Source organism: Impatiens glandulifera, chromosome 1 (assembly GCF_907164915.1).
Source record: "Impatiens glandulifera chromosome 1, dImpGla2.1, whole genome shotgun sequence".
Taxonomy (NCBI): Eukaryota; Viridiplantae; Streptophyta; class Magnoliopsida; order Ericales; family Balsaminaceae; genus Impatiens; species Impatiens glandulifera.
In genome coordinates this window covers 67603691-67621812 of record NC_061862.1, presented here as the reverse complement: position 1 = coordinate 67621812, position 18122 = coordinate 67603691, and the positions used below count along the sequence as shown (strand labels likewise).

At 30.4% G+C, this 18122-nt stretch overlaps 2 protein-coding genes across 3 annotated transcripts; one reads left to right on the top strand and one right to left on the bottom strand.

Moving 5' to 3' along the window:
• The first annotated feature begins 5893 nt into the window (after positions 1 to 5893).
• LOC124930935 (U11/U12 small nuclear ribonucleoprotein 65 kDa protein-like) lies at positions 5894 to 12203 on the top strand. The gene is made up of 11 exons (XM_047471314.1): positions 5894 to 6087; positions 6671 to 6742; positions 6839 to 7063; positions 8009 to 8090; positions 8215 to 8403; positions 9476 to 9664; positions 9758 to 9931; positions 11304 to 11391; positions 11601 to 11659; positions 11962 to 12027; positions 12111 to 12203. Exons 1-11 carry the CDS (start codon positions 5960 to 5962, stop codon positions 12201 to 12203), a joined length of 1365 nt encoding a protein of 454 aa, XP_047327270.1. The 5' UTR covers positions 5894 to 5959.
• A 2165-nt stretch (positions 12204 to 14368) lies between these two features.
• On the bottom strand, positions 14369 to 17590 carry LOC124918790 (probable galacturonosyltransferase 9). Of its 2 annotated transcripts, XM_047458836.1 has the most exons (5): positions 17255 to 17590; positions 15808 to 17022; positions 14913 to 15202; positions 14787 to 14819; positions 14369 to 14558 (listed from the first exon to the last, which is right to left on the bottom strand). In XM_047458836.1, exons 1-3 carry the CDS (start codon positions 17399 to 17401, stop codon positions 14927 to 14929), a joined length of 1638 nt encoding a protein of 545 aa, XP_047314792.1. In that variant the 5' UTR covers positions 17402 to 17590; the 3' UTR covers positions 14369 to 14558; positions 14787 to 14819; positions 14913 to 14926. The 2 variants fall into 2 exon arrangements, with proteins under 2 accessions (XP_047314792.1, XP_047314793.1); XM_047458837.1 differs by lacking the exon at positions 14787 to 14819.
• Positions 17591 to 18122: the final 532 nt, after the last annotated feature.

Genomic DNA, 18122 nt, shown 5'->3' with positions numbered 1-18122 from the left:
AACCTACAAGTGAAAACAGTGTGTTCTATCTCTAGAGAAAGCCTAAGTGCTAAAGTTGAAGTGTGTATTTTACAATTTCGGTGTAAATTGTAAGGGTGTTATCGAGCAGAAAATAAGTCTCGATCGGATTGTATTTGTATTCCTTAGTGAATATCCTTCTCGCGGTTTCGAGAGGAAGGGGTGACGTAGGAGTTTTATCTCCGAACATCCATAAAATCTGTCTTGTTATTTACTTTCTTCCGGTTCCATTTTCTAACTGACCTACACTAACTTACCTACACCGCTCTAACATACTTGACTCTATCCAAACCGAATCACTAGGTTACAAAAACTAACCCATCAACTTTCAAACCTATATCATCCAAAGCCGGTTCTGCCTATCATACAAGTGTGCTGCTTCAACCTGAAACAAACCTCTTCCGCGCTTGAACCTAGTTCAAGGGTTTGTGACAGTTTGTGTAGTATTGAAACCCCGGTGTTAATCTCTAACCGGATTAATCACCACCTTTTGAGTGAGACCCGCTAAACCGGCCCAACCCCGGTCCTCCAGCGACAACCTAGATCCTAACAATTAATATTTTAAAATTTTTTCAATGATAACTTCACTTTTGGGTTATTTAAATTAAATAACCTAAATCAAAACAAAACCAAACCTTAGGCTCTTGAGAAAGGAGAAGATTAATTCAACTAGTATGAATCCCGTGCATTTACACGGATGAGAATATATATAAAATATTATTTATTTATAAATATTTTAGATAAAATTAAGTTTAATTTTAAACTTAATATTAACTTATATTTTATCCGTTCGACACTCACTTAACCCCTCAATTGACCATCATCTTGTGACCTCACACTTTCAAATGCTCGTCAAACCAACCATTAATTCCAACCTCATATTCGACAAACTACCCACCACCCGACCTCCATCTCGTGACCTCACAAATTCAAATTCTCACCACACCAACCTTTAATTCCTACCTCACATTCGACAAACAACCCACCACTCGACCTCCATCTCGTGACCTCAAACTTTCAAATGCTCACCAAACCAACCACTAATTCTGACCTCACACTTTCAGATGCTTATTATTTGGTTAAAAGTTGCGCCACATAATATTATAGTCAAGAATATATCGTTGAAAATATAAATTTGCATGTTTTGGGATTCGAAACTTGGTCTTCCACATGAATTGTGAATACTTAAACCGCTAGATTACATATGATTGTTAAAATAATTTTATTATTTTGTGTATGCATATATATTTTGTATTTAATATTTATTAACAATTAGTTAACCACTACCCGACCTTCTATCTCGTGATCTCACACTTTTAAATGCTCGTCAAACCAACCAATAATTCCGACTTCACACTCGACAAACCACCCACCACCCGACCTTCATCTTGTGACCTCACACTTTCAAATGCTCGTCAACCCAACCACTAATTCCGACATCACACTCGACAAACCACCCACCACCCAATAATTCTGACTTCACACTCGACAAACCACCCACCACCCAATAATTCCAACTTCACACTCGACAAACCATCCACCACCCGACCTTCATCTTGTGACCTCACACTTTCAAATGCTCGCCAACCCAACCACTAATTCTGACATCACACTCGACAAACCACCCACCACCAAATAATTCCGACTTCACACTCGACAAACCACCCACCACCCAATAATTCCGCTTCACACTCGATAAATCACCCACCATCCGACATTCATCTTGTGACCTCACACTTTCAAATGCTCGCCAACCCAACCACTAATTCTGACATCACACTCGACAAACCACCCACCACCCGACCTTCATCTTATGACCTCACACTTTCAAATGCTCGACAATCCAACCACTAATTCCGACATCACACTCGACAAACCACCCACCACCCGACTTCTATCTCGTGACCTCACACTTTCAAATTCTCTTCAAACCAACCATTAATTCCACCTCACACTCGACAAACCACCCGACCTCCATTTCGTGACCTCACAATTTCAAATGCTCGTCATACCAACCACTAATTCCGATATCATACTCGACAAACCACCGACCACCCAACCTCCATCTCGTGACCTCATACATTTAAATGCTCGACAATCCAACCACTAATTCCAACATCACACTTTCATATGCCTATAATTTGTTTAAAATTTTGCATGTTCTAGGATTCGAACCCTGATCTTCCACATGAAATATGAACACTTAAACCGTTAGACCACTTATGATTGTTGAAATAATTTTATTATTTTGTGTATGCATATATATTTTGTATTTAATATTTATTACCAATTAGTTAATTTTTATATTAACATAAAAATTATTTATATTATTATATATATATATGATGAGTGAAAAAATGTATGATAAAAGATAAAATGTATTTATATAAAATTAATGATGAAAACTAATATATATATATATATATATATATATATATATATATATATATATATATATATATAAGGTAACCAATAAATATAAAATTATGAATGTAGGTGCATTTATAAAAATATAAAAAAAAAGTTGTTTATATTTATTTATATGTAAATAAAATAAATATAAAAATTATGAAGTTAGATTCATTTATAACCAATTTTTTTTTGTTTATATCTTGAATTAATATTAATATAGATAATGTTTTAGATAATATCTTATAATGAAATATATATTATATATAATAATGGAGAGAGAAAATATTTAATGATATGAATTATATATGGATTAATGTGGTGCTTGTTGACTTTATATATTATTATTATTATATATATATATATATATATATATATAGATTGTTATTATTAAATATAAAAATAAATATGTTATATAATATTATATATTTTAATATAAATGATTTTTTTTTTATAATATTAGTGAAAAAATATAAATATTTATATGATAAGAGAGAGTAAAAAATACTTAATAATTAAATTAAGGGAGAAAAATATATATATATATATATTAAAAAAACTTATATATATATATATATATATATATATATATATATATATATATATATATATATATATATATATATATATATATATATATATATATATATATATATTAGGAGAGAGAAAATAATTAAGATAAATAATTATTATCAAAAAGAAATTATGAAATAAAGAGAAGGAGAGAGGAGAGATAAAATATTTGATAACGTGGATTATATATCTAATGACGATGGATTAATGTGGTGCAGGTTGACTTTAAACATTATTATATATATATATATATATATTTTTATTATTATTAAATATAAAAATAAATATGTTATATAATATTATATATTTTAATATAAAATTATTGATAAAAAAATATTTTATATTATTAATGCGAAATATATATATATTAAGGGAGAGAAATATATATATATATTAGGAAAGAAATTTATATATATATATATATATATATATAATTAAGATAAATAATTATTAGGAAAGAAAATTACCTTATTTGTTAATAATTGTGGAGAGAGCGTGTATTACACCTCCAACATTTTAAATTAAGCGTTATTAGATATATATAGATGGTGTTTTTATTATAAAGAATTAATTTTAATTAAATTAAAATAAGTGTTATATATTATAAATTAATTAGTAAATAATATTTACAAAAATTAAAATTAATAATTAATGATTTAGAAATCAATTATAAAAAAAATAATATATATACAATAATAAATAACTGGTCTAAAAGTAAAATGATTTTGGATATTATAGATATTCTAATTAGTTTAACTAATAAATTTAGAGTAATCTTATAATTTTATTAATTTAAATAAATTATTCATTTGATTGCAATCAAATAAGCCTTACGACTTGAGAGCACGCTTTGGGTCAATTCTTAAATAAAAATTAGGGTTTACTTTCTTTCTACTTCTCATATATATATATAGGATTAATCCAAGTAAATATAATATGATATAAATCATTTTTAATCTCATTTCTTTTACTTTCTATTTGATTTCAATATTTTTCTTTTATTTACCTTTGAAGATAGTTGATCCAAACTATTAGTAATTGATTGAGTATATATATATATATATATATATATATATATATATATATATATATATATATATATATATATATATATATATATATATATATATATATATATATATATATATATATATATATATATATATATATATATATATATATATATATATATATATATATATATCCAGATTGGGTCATTTAATTTTAGTAAATTATTGAATAATATTATAAAGAAAAACCAAACTAAAACAGAGTATTTTGATTTATCTTAAAAAAAAATTAAATTACTAGATGTTATTTCTATATCTAATATATATTAATGAAACATTGTTTTTTAACTTATTTATTTTATAAATTATATAATTTATTTATTTTTAAATATTTTATAACATACAGAATTACTGTATATTGTTGTAATATATATTTTTAATAATAAATTTATAAAGTTATTAGTTTCTAATTAAATATTAATATTTTGAATTTGCCTTCCCATATTCTTACAGTTTTAATAAAAATTATATTAATATAATATATAATAATAATTCAGAGTTTTTAATATTTTCGATTTATTATAATTATAAGCAAATAAAATGTTTATTTCTTTATTATTATAATAAACGTATATATATCATAAACTTTATTTATTAATATTGTTTATTAAATTAATATATATTTTTACTTAAAACTGTAAAAAAAAAAAATGAGAAGGCATATTCAGATATTAATATATAATTATAAATCAATTAAATAAATACTGATTACTTAAGTTATATTCTTTTTTAATTTGAATAATTACGAAAATAAATTATAAAAACATAAATTATTTTTGTGCCATTTTAAATATAAAAATTAAAATATTTTTTCGTGGAGAGAAAAAAAAAAAAAAAAAAGAGGAGGGAAAAGGGATTCCGATGAGCTTCAGATCTCTCCATTCGAACTCCAAGCGGACCTGCTCCAAAATCCGGCAGAAAGTAGGCGGCGACCGGCGACAGGCGATGGCGGCGAGACGTCGGATTCTGAGCAGACTCCAGTCGAAGGTAGAAGCAGAGGCTGCGGTAACTCCAGCTGAAGAGTGAAGACTAGCGACTGCTGTATTTTTAAACCGATCAATGTAATTGCACCTCCTCCTTCTTCTTCTTCAATAGCTAGGGATTTCTTCATAATTCTTCTGTAATTCTTGTTTTAGCAGCTTCAAAACAATTTCAATGTTCAAGATCATGCAAACTCGCTGAAATTTTCTGAAATAAAATAATTTGAAAAAAATTATTGTTTGAGTTTGATTCATAGAAGTTAGAGGAGCATTATTATTCTGTTCCTAAAATTTAGAAACATAATAGCAATTAACTATGGTAGCTCAAGTGACAAGAATTTTAAGCGACAAAATGTCACATGTACAATTCTTATTTAGAAGATGTGAACAGGAAGCTTCCTAAATTAAAAAAGAACAAAAAATTAACTGAGTAGAATTGAATTGCTGTGTTTGTTTCAATTGATTAAAGATTATTTTATTATTATTTGATGAGCATGTTTTGAGTGAGGGTTGCTGCTTATGATCGACCATTTGATTAAAGGAGGTTCTAAAGTCTATTTACTGTTTGTGACTAGATGATTTCTATATGAATTCTCTGAGCAAGGATGATTTAAAGGCTTATGTACTGTTTGGTTTTGAAAGTTGATGAACAATACGATTGTGAAGATGATGAGATTTTGAAACATAAATGATTGGATTTGAATATTGGAAATCCAAAGAAGTGACTAGTTCAGAAAGATCTCACTTATCTATGCTTAAAAAAATCCTTAAATTTTTGTATTTACCCTATAAATATAAACTAGAATGAAGTGCAAGGATTTGTGGCTATATCTTCTATGATGGCAATACTACCGCAGTGAATGAATCCTTGTTCAGTTTAGGGCTGCTGCTACATTATCAGGACGAGACATGGAAGAGGGTTCATCAACTGCTACCCTCTTGGTTCGACACCTTCCGGAAGCTATTCCTTTTGACACACTTTCTCGCCTCTTTTCCCATTATGGCGCCTCTTCTGTTCGTCCTTGCACCCGTGGAAGGTTAATGAAAACATGCTTTTTCTCACTCTCTGGTCTTTTTTACTTACCTGCAGAACTCCTGATAAGTTGTAGCTGAAAATTGTTATGATGTTAATTTCTAATGCCTACTTTAGGTTGAGTTTTGTTACTAATTAATAGGTTTGTCCAATACCTATTTATTTATTGGCCTCTTTTGGATTTCTCAAATTTTAAATTGAGGATTTTATAGGCATCAATCATTTATCAAATTCAAATTAAACTACTAAAAAATAAGTGCAAGCAGCTTCATCACAAATTAAATCCATTTTCAGACAGCCCATTATGTGTTTATGTATTCAACTTGTTGCTTGCTTGTTTGATGTAAGAATTTCAGATTGTAGCAGGGCAATCAGCTGGTCCTATAGGTGCTTATACCAATAAGTTGCTTTGAACCAATGCAGCATATGTACTTCATGGTAGTATATCATCTTTTGAGTTTTTGTATAATTTTTTCTGATAAATAACTGACTGCTGCACTTTTAGACTTGTCTATTGTTTATTCTGCACTATAAAAGGCTTTTGATTATGTTCAGGTGCATTTATTTACACTTTATGTCTTTTCCAGAGTAAGGAATTGTGCTTTTGTTGATTTTAGTAATGAGTCCTTGGCATCTCAAGCTCATCGACAGCTAAATGGGTATTTTCTTTGTTAACAATGCTATCTTAATTTGTCTTCGTTTCCAAATGTCCACTTGTCAACTATCAATATCCATCCTACTTGATCATCATTCAGATTGCGATTTCTTGGTAAGGTCTTATCAGTTGAAAAAGCTAGTAAATCAGGCGAGAATATTAAGGATCAACAGGAGAAAGTCCCAAAAGTGAATCACTTATCACCTATGATAAACACTCCTTCAGCTAGAGGTCATTGTCAAGTACCTATATTACCGTCCTTTCCAGCTAGTGAACCTATTGCTGATAGACTCGGAGTTGACTATCCTTTTCCTCCACACCTTGAGTATGTTTCCTTTATTATCTCCGTTATTGTGTTAGTCTGTTTTTTTGGTATGTTCAGTGACATATGGTACATGGATTAGTATGCTAATGTTCACATGTTAATAAATTTTCAACTAATAAGTAGTCAGGTACTGCAAAGTGTAGGTTAAAAGATATTATTTTTGAATAAAATTTGTTTGATGTGTCTTTGTTTGTCTTTGAGCACGGAGATCATTCCTTCCTTTGAGACTATTACCATCTGCTTGTGATATATGGGGGAGTTCTGAATAACTTGTTTAATTTGGTCCTAATGAACTTGTTAAATTTCATTCCAAGCCAATTTTGTTGGACAATATTTTTGGATGAAGAAATATATGACACAACAAATAATCCCCAAGGAGAAACAAAAAACTAGTAGATGATACTTAAAGTTCAGTAGAGTTGAAGATGGCAGGGTATTTCTGTGACATCCATGAGTATTTGCGTCTGGGCAGTCATGATCTTATGCAATTTCAGTTAATGTAATGGACATAAATGTCCTCCTTTTTAATAGTACTGTTTTTGTCAGGCACATCCTATAGACATCAGTGCTCATGCTTGTCAATGCTTTAATATTATTTTTAGAGTGTTTTACATGTTAAAGTACAACTGAAGGAAACTTTGTCTTTTAGAGACACATTGATTAGTTTTGATGGCGTTGGTAATATATTCCAATTAAACTGATTTGCAGTGCTTTACAGTGCAAGGTGACTGGTGTTGTGCTTGACACTGTTGATGTATGTTGCATTGTTGCCCATATGTCAACTGGAAAAGGCTGTTGCAGCACTAGTAGCTCAGATTAGGAAATTATTCAATTACTGAAGCATGAAAGCTGTTGTCCTGAAGATTATATTGTGATAGATAGTTGCCCGGCTTGATTTACCTGCGTTTCAGTATAGTCATGTATTCACCATACTTCTTGATGTAGGTATGCTTACCCACCTCCAGATGGGAATATACTTACAAACATTGTGAATGCTCTGATTGCTGTTCCCCGATTCTATACTCAGGTCAGTTATTTACTTACTGGGAAAGCTGCAAAAAGACTTTGTAGTTTTTCTGTGATAATAATGACATTTCATTGGTGTCAGCAAGTTAGTCTATTATGTTTAAGTATTCTTCATTTTGTTACAGGTGCTACATTTGATGAATAAAATGAATATTCCTGCACCATTTCGTATGGCACTACCCACACCTCCCTTACCACCTACAGAACCAGCCCCCCTACCACCACCTCCACCATTGCTTCCATTAGAACTTGCTTCTAAGCCTCCCATGGCTGACTTATCCAGTGATGAGTCTGAGATGGAATATTCAGATGAGGTATATATTACTGCAAATGTTAAAGATATTATGCTACAAGTTAATGGACACTATTTTAGGTTTAAGTTGAAGCTTAATGACATCTCTTGTTAGCCTGTACAAGGGACATTATGGTCTCTCTGGTAAAGCACTAAATTATCTTTCATTATCAATTGCAAATAAAATTTTTTCTTACTGTGTATGCAATCTTCTAAAAAGGGAAAAATCAATGGAACTTAGTCTTGTCTTCATTAACTGCTTCATGATGTTATCCATCAAAAATAGATTATGCCTGTCTTGTTGCAATATCTTGGGTTTCTTAACTCTTCCAGAGTTCAAAAGAATACTTCCATCTGTCCAATACCCTACACTTTGTTACTCTTGAGCCTATTTGGAAAGTTGGTATTTTGCCACAATCTCTATCACAGTCAAAATCCCATTAAAATCGCCTAAGTTAAATTGAAAGGACTATAAGTCACTTTTCTCAAAAAAATAAAATAAAAAACTTGTAAATTGTTTTTTTCATTTGGTATAAGATTTTTCCTGCATCATAATCAGATTACTTTTGAATCATGATCTACATTATAGTGTGATTTTTTTGTTTTATTTGGTTTACAAATTACTTTGTATATCATGATCAAGTTATATAATATATATATATATATATATATATATATATATATATATATTTTGCTTAATAGAGCTATTTTCATAATATTGATCCGATTATTTGTTGGACCGTGATCAAATTATATTTTAGATTATTATGATTTTTCACAAACATAACAAATGCAAATTTTTTATTCATGATCAACGTGAAAAAGAGTTGATAACATAACAACCCATAATGCTATATCAATAATTAAAACTAAAAAAATCAAGAAGCCAAGATTGCTATGTTGTCTGTTTATGAAGAAAGCACACATATATAATCTTTTTGCAGCGACTTTTTCACTTTCTCTTTGATGGTTGTTATTTTCTATTAATAAATTACTAATCTTTTGCTGCAAAAAAAAGAACTTAGTACTCTTGAGAAACATTATTCAGTGAAATGTAAATAGGCTTTGAGTGCTTAACTTATTATCATCTCTAGGAGATTGATGACAAGTCAGGTTCGTTAAAAATGAAGGAAGGGATAGTTCCTAGGTCAAAGCGTAAGAGAGAAACTATTGTAGGACCTGCCTTTGATAAAGGTGTGGCTCATGAATCTGTGGGACTGAAATCTTCTGTCTTGGTGCCAAAAGAGATGCCCATTATAAAAAAGAAGAACCTTGTGTTACAGGTGATCAATCCTTAACAACCTTTTTAGAGTTAATGTTCAGATTTATAATCCTTTATAGATTATTTGAAGCCTTAATGTGGATTATGCTTGTAGATAAAGATTGGGTCGTCCAAACAAACACAATATCAACAGATGGAAGTGGATGGTAATAAAGAACCATCTGAGCATGAAAAAACAAATGTGGATATCCAACCTTATGCTACTCCTGAAATACTTGCCAAAGGAAGGTTGCCTCCAGAGGAAATATTATCTCTTCCAATGTTTAAGGTAATAACTGACTTTGGTTTAATCCTGTTTTAGATTAAAGACATTGCAGATATATCTTTGTATATCTCTGTATAGTAATTGATTTGGTCATAGTTTTTTTTCCTATTGTCTTTGTTTATTTCTCTGTAGGGAGAAGTGTTTTAGTAATTCTAGGTTAGTCTTTTAGAGATATTGAGGCTATTTGGAAATTGGTATTTTTATGACATTCTTTGTCAAAATCATGATTCAATTAGAAAATCGTGAAACTTAAAATTGAAAGTGATTTTTTTTTCCTGCTTGGTATAAGATTTATTATGGATAATGATTAGATTTATTTTATGGAAAATTATTTGATGACTAGATTCCATAATAAAACTTCTTAGATTATTCTAGGTATTTTTTTTCCAGAGGAAATCTTGATTATTGTTTTTTCCTGCTTGGTATAAGATTTATTATGGATAATGATTGCTATGTCTTTGTACCCCTAAGATAGTAACTGTCCAATAGTCCAACGATCATATGCCAAGAAAGTAATGTACAATGCAAGCCTGTACCATCTCTTTATACACCAAATAGAAAGTTTATACATTTACACCCAAGAACTCTAAAGACATCTATTCTAACTCATGACCATTAAATTAGCTTTCATAGTTTTGGTGCTTTTTGTCCGTTCCTTATACCATTGTCAAAGATTGTGTTTCCTTAGCTCAAAATATTTTCGTTAATTTAGTGTGGGGAATTTAGGATGAACCACATTTGGAAACAGTTGAATACAAATATTCTGGATTTAAAAACATTTTTGATTGCGATTATGTTTGGAAACTTAACTTTGTTAGAGACAAATTTAGAAATTTATTAGTTGATTCTCATCTGGATCCGGATACAAAAACAAGTATTAGAAGTGTTTCCAAATGAGACCAGATCTGATTCTTGATTTTGACACATGTGAGAGTTTTGATTTAAATTTGATTCAGATATTGTATATGACTTTTTGACATATGTAAAAAAAGACGAAGCCTTTTAGTGAAGCAACTTAGCAGAATTCTCGTTAGAAGACTTGTCAACATAATCTTGTCCTAGTTAGATGTTAGACATAATGATTGATTGTATGTGTCTTTGCATGCATGCCACTTAAATTTCCCCCTGATTTTCATCTCTGGACATTTTGACCAAATATGAAGACTAATAATTCAGTTCATGTATCTGTAACATTGTCTTTCTAGTTCAATGTTTGGTTGTTGAAAATCTCTTCCCATGCAAAATGGTGAATTTATTTGAAATTTCTGCAGAAGATCTTATCATGACAAGAAAGGGGAGAGAACTCAAATAAGTGCTGAATTTTTCGTTGTGAACTGAATCTCTTGAAAGCTGATATGAAAAATCTGTTGTGCAGAATTATGCGGCTGGAAATCCCGCTCCTGTGTTGTATGTGAAGAATCTGGCAAAAGACGTGGTTGCTGACGATTTCTTCTACTTATTCGGTGAGATTATGATTTGCTTTTCCATCTGCATTTTTCCAAGCCCAACACCATTAACTTATCAATGTCCTGACCAATAGATACTTCAGATCTGAGTTTTCCCCTCATTGAGGAATATTAATTATTTTCAGAGGGACAATATTAGTTTTCTTATATATTAGTTTGAATTCACAACTCTTACATTGATTTATTTAATTGTTGCTGTGATGCAGGATCACTATTTGGCAGCATTGATGCAGCTAAATCCGACCTAATAATTAAATTAATGCAGGTTAAGTGTTATTGACTTTTCTAAGGTTGTAGGTGCATGGCTTAGTTGTGAAACTCTTCTTTCTTTCTTTCTCGAATGTGGAATAAGATACTGCTCCTGTTATAACATTGCTAACTTGCTCTATTGATCATCCGAACTTAAAAAAAATAACACTATGAAAGAAAAAGCTGTCTTTTAGGCGTATTAAATATGGTCAGTTACTCAGTGATTGGGAGAATTTTGTGTGTGTATTTCTTATGCTATCAATCTATATATGATTGATCTTCTATGATGTAAACATAAAGTGGAATTCTCAATTTCAGGAGGGAAGAATGAGGGGACAAGCTTTTGTGACATTTCCTTCTATCGAACTTGCTCATCGTGCTTTAGTAAGTTTTTCTGTGCTCCATGGACAAATATCTTACTATTTATTTTAACACGCATTTCTTAAAATGAGTGAATTGTTTTACAGAATCTAGTGAATGGGTACATGTTAAAAAACAAGTCTATAATCATTCAGTTTGGAAGGAGCTCTACAAACACAAAATCTAGTGAATCTAGTTAATATATAAAGTAGTCTCAGTATTATATATATTTTTTTATAATATATGGATCAATTTATGTTTAAGATATAGTGAATATACATTTTGATTTACTCTTAAAGGTTTATTTGATAACATTGAAATTGAAATGAGCGGTTTTAATTCTAATTTGTTAAAAAAGAATTAGAATTGAATTTATAATTTAAGTGAAATTCAAATAAATATAATTTTTTAAATTTCAATTCTATTATTTTAGTTCAAAAATGTAATTCTAATATTTATGTTTTTAAACAAAATATCTTATTAATTTATTATTTATAACATAATTAACGTGTCAAACCAATATATATTTAGAAATTAACTTCATGAATTGCCATTTTTTCCCTTATGTAAGAATCGATTCCTTGACAATACTAATATATTTATAATTTTTCAATTTAAAAAATTAATATGTTGAATTGATAAGTGTTTTTGACATTTAATTGTGTTTTATTGATATCTTAATAATATAAATAATATTTGTTCAAATTGCTTTTATTATAATTTTTTCTTTAGAGTTAGGATTGAATTATAATTATATAATTTTTCTAAAAAAATAGAAATTATAATTCAGTGAAATTAAAATTTGAATTATAATGTCAATTCTAAGTTATTAGTTGAAACTTAAGATTGATTTAAATACCATCCTTATTTTGATTCTAAGAATAAAGAATATGTTTGAATATAAAGAAACTGCATTCAAAATGACCAAATCAAGAATTCTTATTGTTAATTTAATTGTAGTTGAATTTTTTAATAAATGTTTCCAGTTCTTTCTATTCTTAATTTTAGAGATCTTTATTTCTTTGTTACGTGAGAGTTGAATTTCTTGAATCTCTTACAATCAATCTGAATACTGCAAAAAAAAAATTATTTTTTTACTTTAAAAAAATAATAATTCAATCTCAGTTTAAGTCATGTTTGATATTCTATGTAAAATGGTTTATTTTACTTGCGCATGCCATTATTTTTTCTTTTATATTAGTACCATATAAAAAAATGTTAATTTGATTTAACAAGGATTATTCTAATTATTTTGATTTTTTTTACAGCCTTAGCTGTTGTAGAAAGGAGACCAAAAAGAGTAAATCTGAAAACACCACACTTATATCATAATCCATAAAACAATTTAAACGATTATTAAAACTAATCTAATACTAAATAAATAATAATAATATCTTCAATTTCAGAAGAAATTTAGACAAATAACATTCTTAATCAAACAAGGCCTTGGAATATAACTAAACCATCTTGAATTCTTGATTTACTGGAATAACTGAATTAGTTCTTTCAATATTTATATATATAGTTCATTTGTGCTTTAATTAATCATGTCAAAGCAAGCTGCATTAGCAAGATTACGAAAATGATGATGATCAGGCCAGCCCAAATCAATCCCTTCGGTCCTGATAGGAATAATGTCGAGTTATATGCTTTCTTAAACCTTCTTAGCATAGCCATCGCTTTCATGGCCGGGATAGTAGCTTCTCTTTCGTATGTCATATATTTTCTTCCCGAGACTTCTAACAGTGTCAAGACAATTGCCTTTACAATTACTGTCCTCGTGGGGATCGAATTGTGTTTTCGTTTATTTGTCTTTTTGCTCGAGGTTTTCTTTATCCAAAGTTTACAGCCCGGGTCAAGTCAACAACAAGATGATCGCAAGTCAATGGGGATTCATCAATCTGCAGCTAGGGTGAACGATGATCACTACGATTAGATGTCTATATTTTCATTTTCTTTCCTATGTTCCTTTTTGTACATAATGTCATTTTGAACTCTTTACATTTACTATATTGATTGATAATAGAGAAATAAACTCAAGTCATTCTTGTTCATTACAATTGTGTTCTAATTCATGTTGTTGTCAAGATTATTTAATTTCTTAGATCAACATATTAATTCTCTTATCTTTTCATATCAAACACCGATAAAATATCATCTCGTTAAACTCACAAGGTATTTCAAATGTCAAAAGTTTTAAGAACACAATTTAAAGAGGATCGTGCTAGTCATCTCAGAATAAACTCGATACACAAAAAATTAAAAGATAATCCCACAGATGCAACAGTTTTAACTACCACCTTAACCTCCGAGCTTCACATTAAGCCTTAAAACTGAACTAGACTTTTTTAACAAACAAACATTATGTCTTTAAAAAAATTAAGATTATAACTACCATCAGACAAACTTCTTTACCAATGGAAAAAAATGTTTGAAACAATCTACAAATTTTGTGGAATGAAGGGTATAACAAAAAAGAAAGAGAGATAAATCCCACTTCCATACGACGCGAATATCTCAGTCTACAACCAGCATATAGACCCGATTAAAGGAGCCTGCGACACAGGGACAATAAACTAAAGTCACAAGTTTTATTGTTTTCAGAAATAAAAGTAAGTAATAAAGAAGCTGGAAATGTTTGATTTCAATATTCTTTCTGTGTATGCAAATTTGAATATATAAATCATCAAGTGTACATAAAATCTGGTAACCATAATCAACTGAATTCCGAGCTTAGGATCAATTCATCGACACAAATTAACATATAAGATAAACTAACTTACCAAATAGTGATAGAACTAACACAGAGCTTCGCCCTGAATCATATATAGTTAATTAATTGGTAATGTGGTAGTCACTTAAATAATTACTCCCCAACAACAATGTGAAATTATTGAGCAAAATCTCACCAAAGGTTTTTGGTCTAAAGACCAAAATTGCACATCTGCACGAATTCCATTTCATAGTCAACGTATTTGGTCCAGAGATTCTTGTACTGGTTCAGAGCAATGTCTAGCCACGGTTTCATGTTCCCATTGTAGTGGATTACAGCTGCATTCGTAATCTCGTCCATGCTAACACTTGGATTATACCCAAGTCCCATTACATGCCATGATTTGTCCAATGATTTTGTTGTTGAGTAGAATGTAACCAGACCTGCTGCCAATGTCTCTGATTTCCATAGAGTCTGGTCTTCATTCTGAGGAAAACAAATGCAAGCCAAAGAGCTAAGTTAGCAAAATCTTCAAGTTTCACATAAGAAACAACCAATGACTTTCTGAATCTGTCTCTCATTAATCACAACCTAAGTTCATTTGATAAGGGTTATTTATATCACTTAATTATTTAGATTCAGCTCAAATTAAACTATAAATTCTAGCTTAATTCGGCAAGCTATGAATGATTTAACTTGGTAGTCTTGTAAGAACATTCGAAAGACAACTTTAATCCTCTAAATTAACCAAAAGGTCTTAAGTTTGAATCTCACTAAGAACATTATGATTTAAGTGGGGGGTCGTGCTAACCTCCCAGTTTCACAGAAACAAAACACTCTAAATTAATGAACTTACATCATTATAAGAAGTAATCATTTGATATATTCAGCATTTATATTTCAGATACTTGACACATTCAACACTTAAAATTCAGTATTCAACATTTTGTACTTCAATTTTTAACACGCCTAAGTTTAATTTCAAAACATAATCTCATCCAGACCCAGATACGTTTCTGGATTCAGAATTTTTGTATCAAGGTATTTCCTAATGGGCATTCATTCTATCTTGAAAGAAAAATGGGTTATACCTGATTTTGCCAATAATGATATTGTTCAGTCAGTTTTTCACTCCTCCAAGTATCGAGATCAAACATGTTCACCCCGAAAGCCCATGCGCAAGCCCTCGGGTTAAACTTCTGTCTAATAAGAGGGTGGGAGAAATTCAAATACTGCTTGTATCGATGAAAGGACCCAAAACAAGACTCCACAGCACCATTCACCTTCCCATCCATATCGATCTTCCACAATGCTGTTAAATCCTTCTGAACCACGACATCATCCTCCAAGAACAGAATGCGGGGAAGATTTGGGTACATCTGTGGCAAGTAAAACCGGAGGTGATGCAACATTGATAAATACTTTGGACCCGTAAATTTCATTGTATTTGCATCCTTAGAGGAGTTTTCTGCCTTGCTGGCATGTTCAACCTGTCGTAATACTGGTACATAACTAGGGTTCAAAAATGGGAAATTTTCAACAGCTTTTATCTCAATATGTGCACCCTTTTCGACAGGCCTTCTCTTAAACCAGACTTTCATTGCTGCAAGAATCATCCTATCTGTGACAACATGGAATACATGTTTGGATGGATCAACTGCATTCTTAATCACTGAATTCACCACCACAGAAACTGCAATCACATTATCGGAAAATATTGCATAATGGTATAAAGTAGGATCCTCAAACTCAGCTGCCGGTTTATCATCTTTGTACTTATCTGGTTGTGCAATTCTTTCTTCCATGAGTTTCATAGAGAGACAGTGTAAGCTTTTTGGGGTCGACTTGGAAGCAATTAAGTGAGCAAAAGCACCGTTCTTCTTTGCCTTAACTAATAACTCATTAACAGAAAATATGGTGTCTTTAAGCTTCTGGATCTTCAACTGATTATCATAAGATTCTTTCGATTCAAGAATCATCAACCTAGCAGTTTTCATCTTATCCTTCACCTCTTTCTCAAACTGTCGCAAAACATCCTCATCCACAGGCCCTTCCGGTTCCAACAACGATTTGCGATAATTCTGCTTCAAAGGAAGATCCACGAAGTTCTTAGCCAAGTCTTCAAACATACGAAGCTGTCTTGAGATCTCAAGCTTGAGCTTCCTTGCATAGGCACCGTATGCATTCACAAGGGCAATATGATCGTTTGCTTGTTTGTAAATTAAATCTAACCTAGTCTTCAAAGGATCTGACTGCAATGCTAAAAATGTCCTCTGCACATACGCATTACCAGTTGTGGGTATAACCTAAAATCAAATCAAAAGCTGCCAATACTCAAAATTCTAAAAAAGGAATGCTTATTATTCATTAATTATGCTACTAATACCAAAAGTAAGTAGTGATAAAATTAGAATATATCTAACTAACAAAATATGTTCTTGTTGATGGGTTATATATAAGAGAACAGAGGGATCATATAGCATAAGGAAGAAGCGATATATATATATATATATAAGAGAAAAAAAAAAAAAAACTTACAGAATCGTGATCGGAAGGAGGGTGTGAGGTAAACAATACTGAAAGAGTAGCGAGGAAGAGGAGAGTGAACATGGCGGAGATGAAGATCCGGTATGAGAAGAAGTTGCGGAGACCGCCGCTGCGGCCGCCGCGGGCTGCAACCGCCATTGAGTTGGACGGATCTGAGCGTGACCTCGATGAAATTGAATTGGGGGTCGATCCGTTTAGATAATTGATGATGTTGTAGAGATAGAGATACGCCGGTGAACCTTGACGTCGGAATTGTAGTCGGAAAACCCCCAATGCGAAGATCTGAGACACCGGAAGAAGAAGTGAGAGTAGTGAAAGCGTCCTGCGTCGGTGTAGAAAGATATTAAATATTTTTATTATCATATATATATATATATATAGACTAATTAAAATTAAATTCATAATCATATTATTTCAATTCAAATAATTAAAACCACAGAAAAATAGGAAATAAAAAAAATCCAAAAATAATTATAGGCTATTAAATATTTTTCTGTTTTCTTTTATACATATATATATAAGTTTTAACTAATTAAGAGACCTAATTTCATGTATAAATTCACATCACTTTTTAAATCTAGGTTGGATACTTGGATTTGGATTGATATTTTAATAAATCAAAACTAAATTTGAAAAAAAAAAATAGAGATAAATAAGGGATAAGAAAAGAATTCAAAATTAAAATAATTGTTTGTTTCTTTAATATTATCTTTTAAAAATAATTATTATTTTGAACATCTATTTATATAATTTTTAATGTTTTGTATATTTTTTTAATAAAAAGTTTATCTCAACGGATTGACATAAATTTATAAATATTTTTAACTGATTGCTGAATATTTGTTAGATTTTGTAGGTT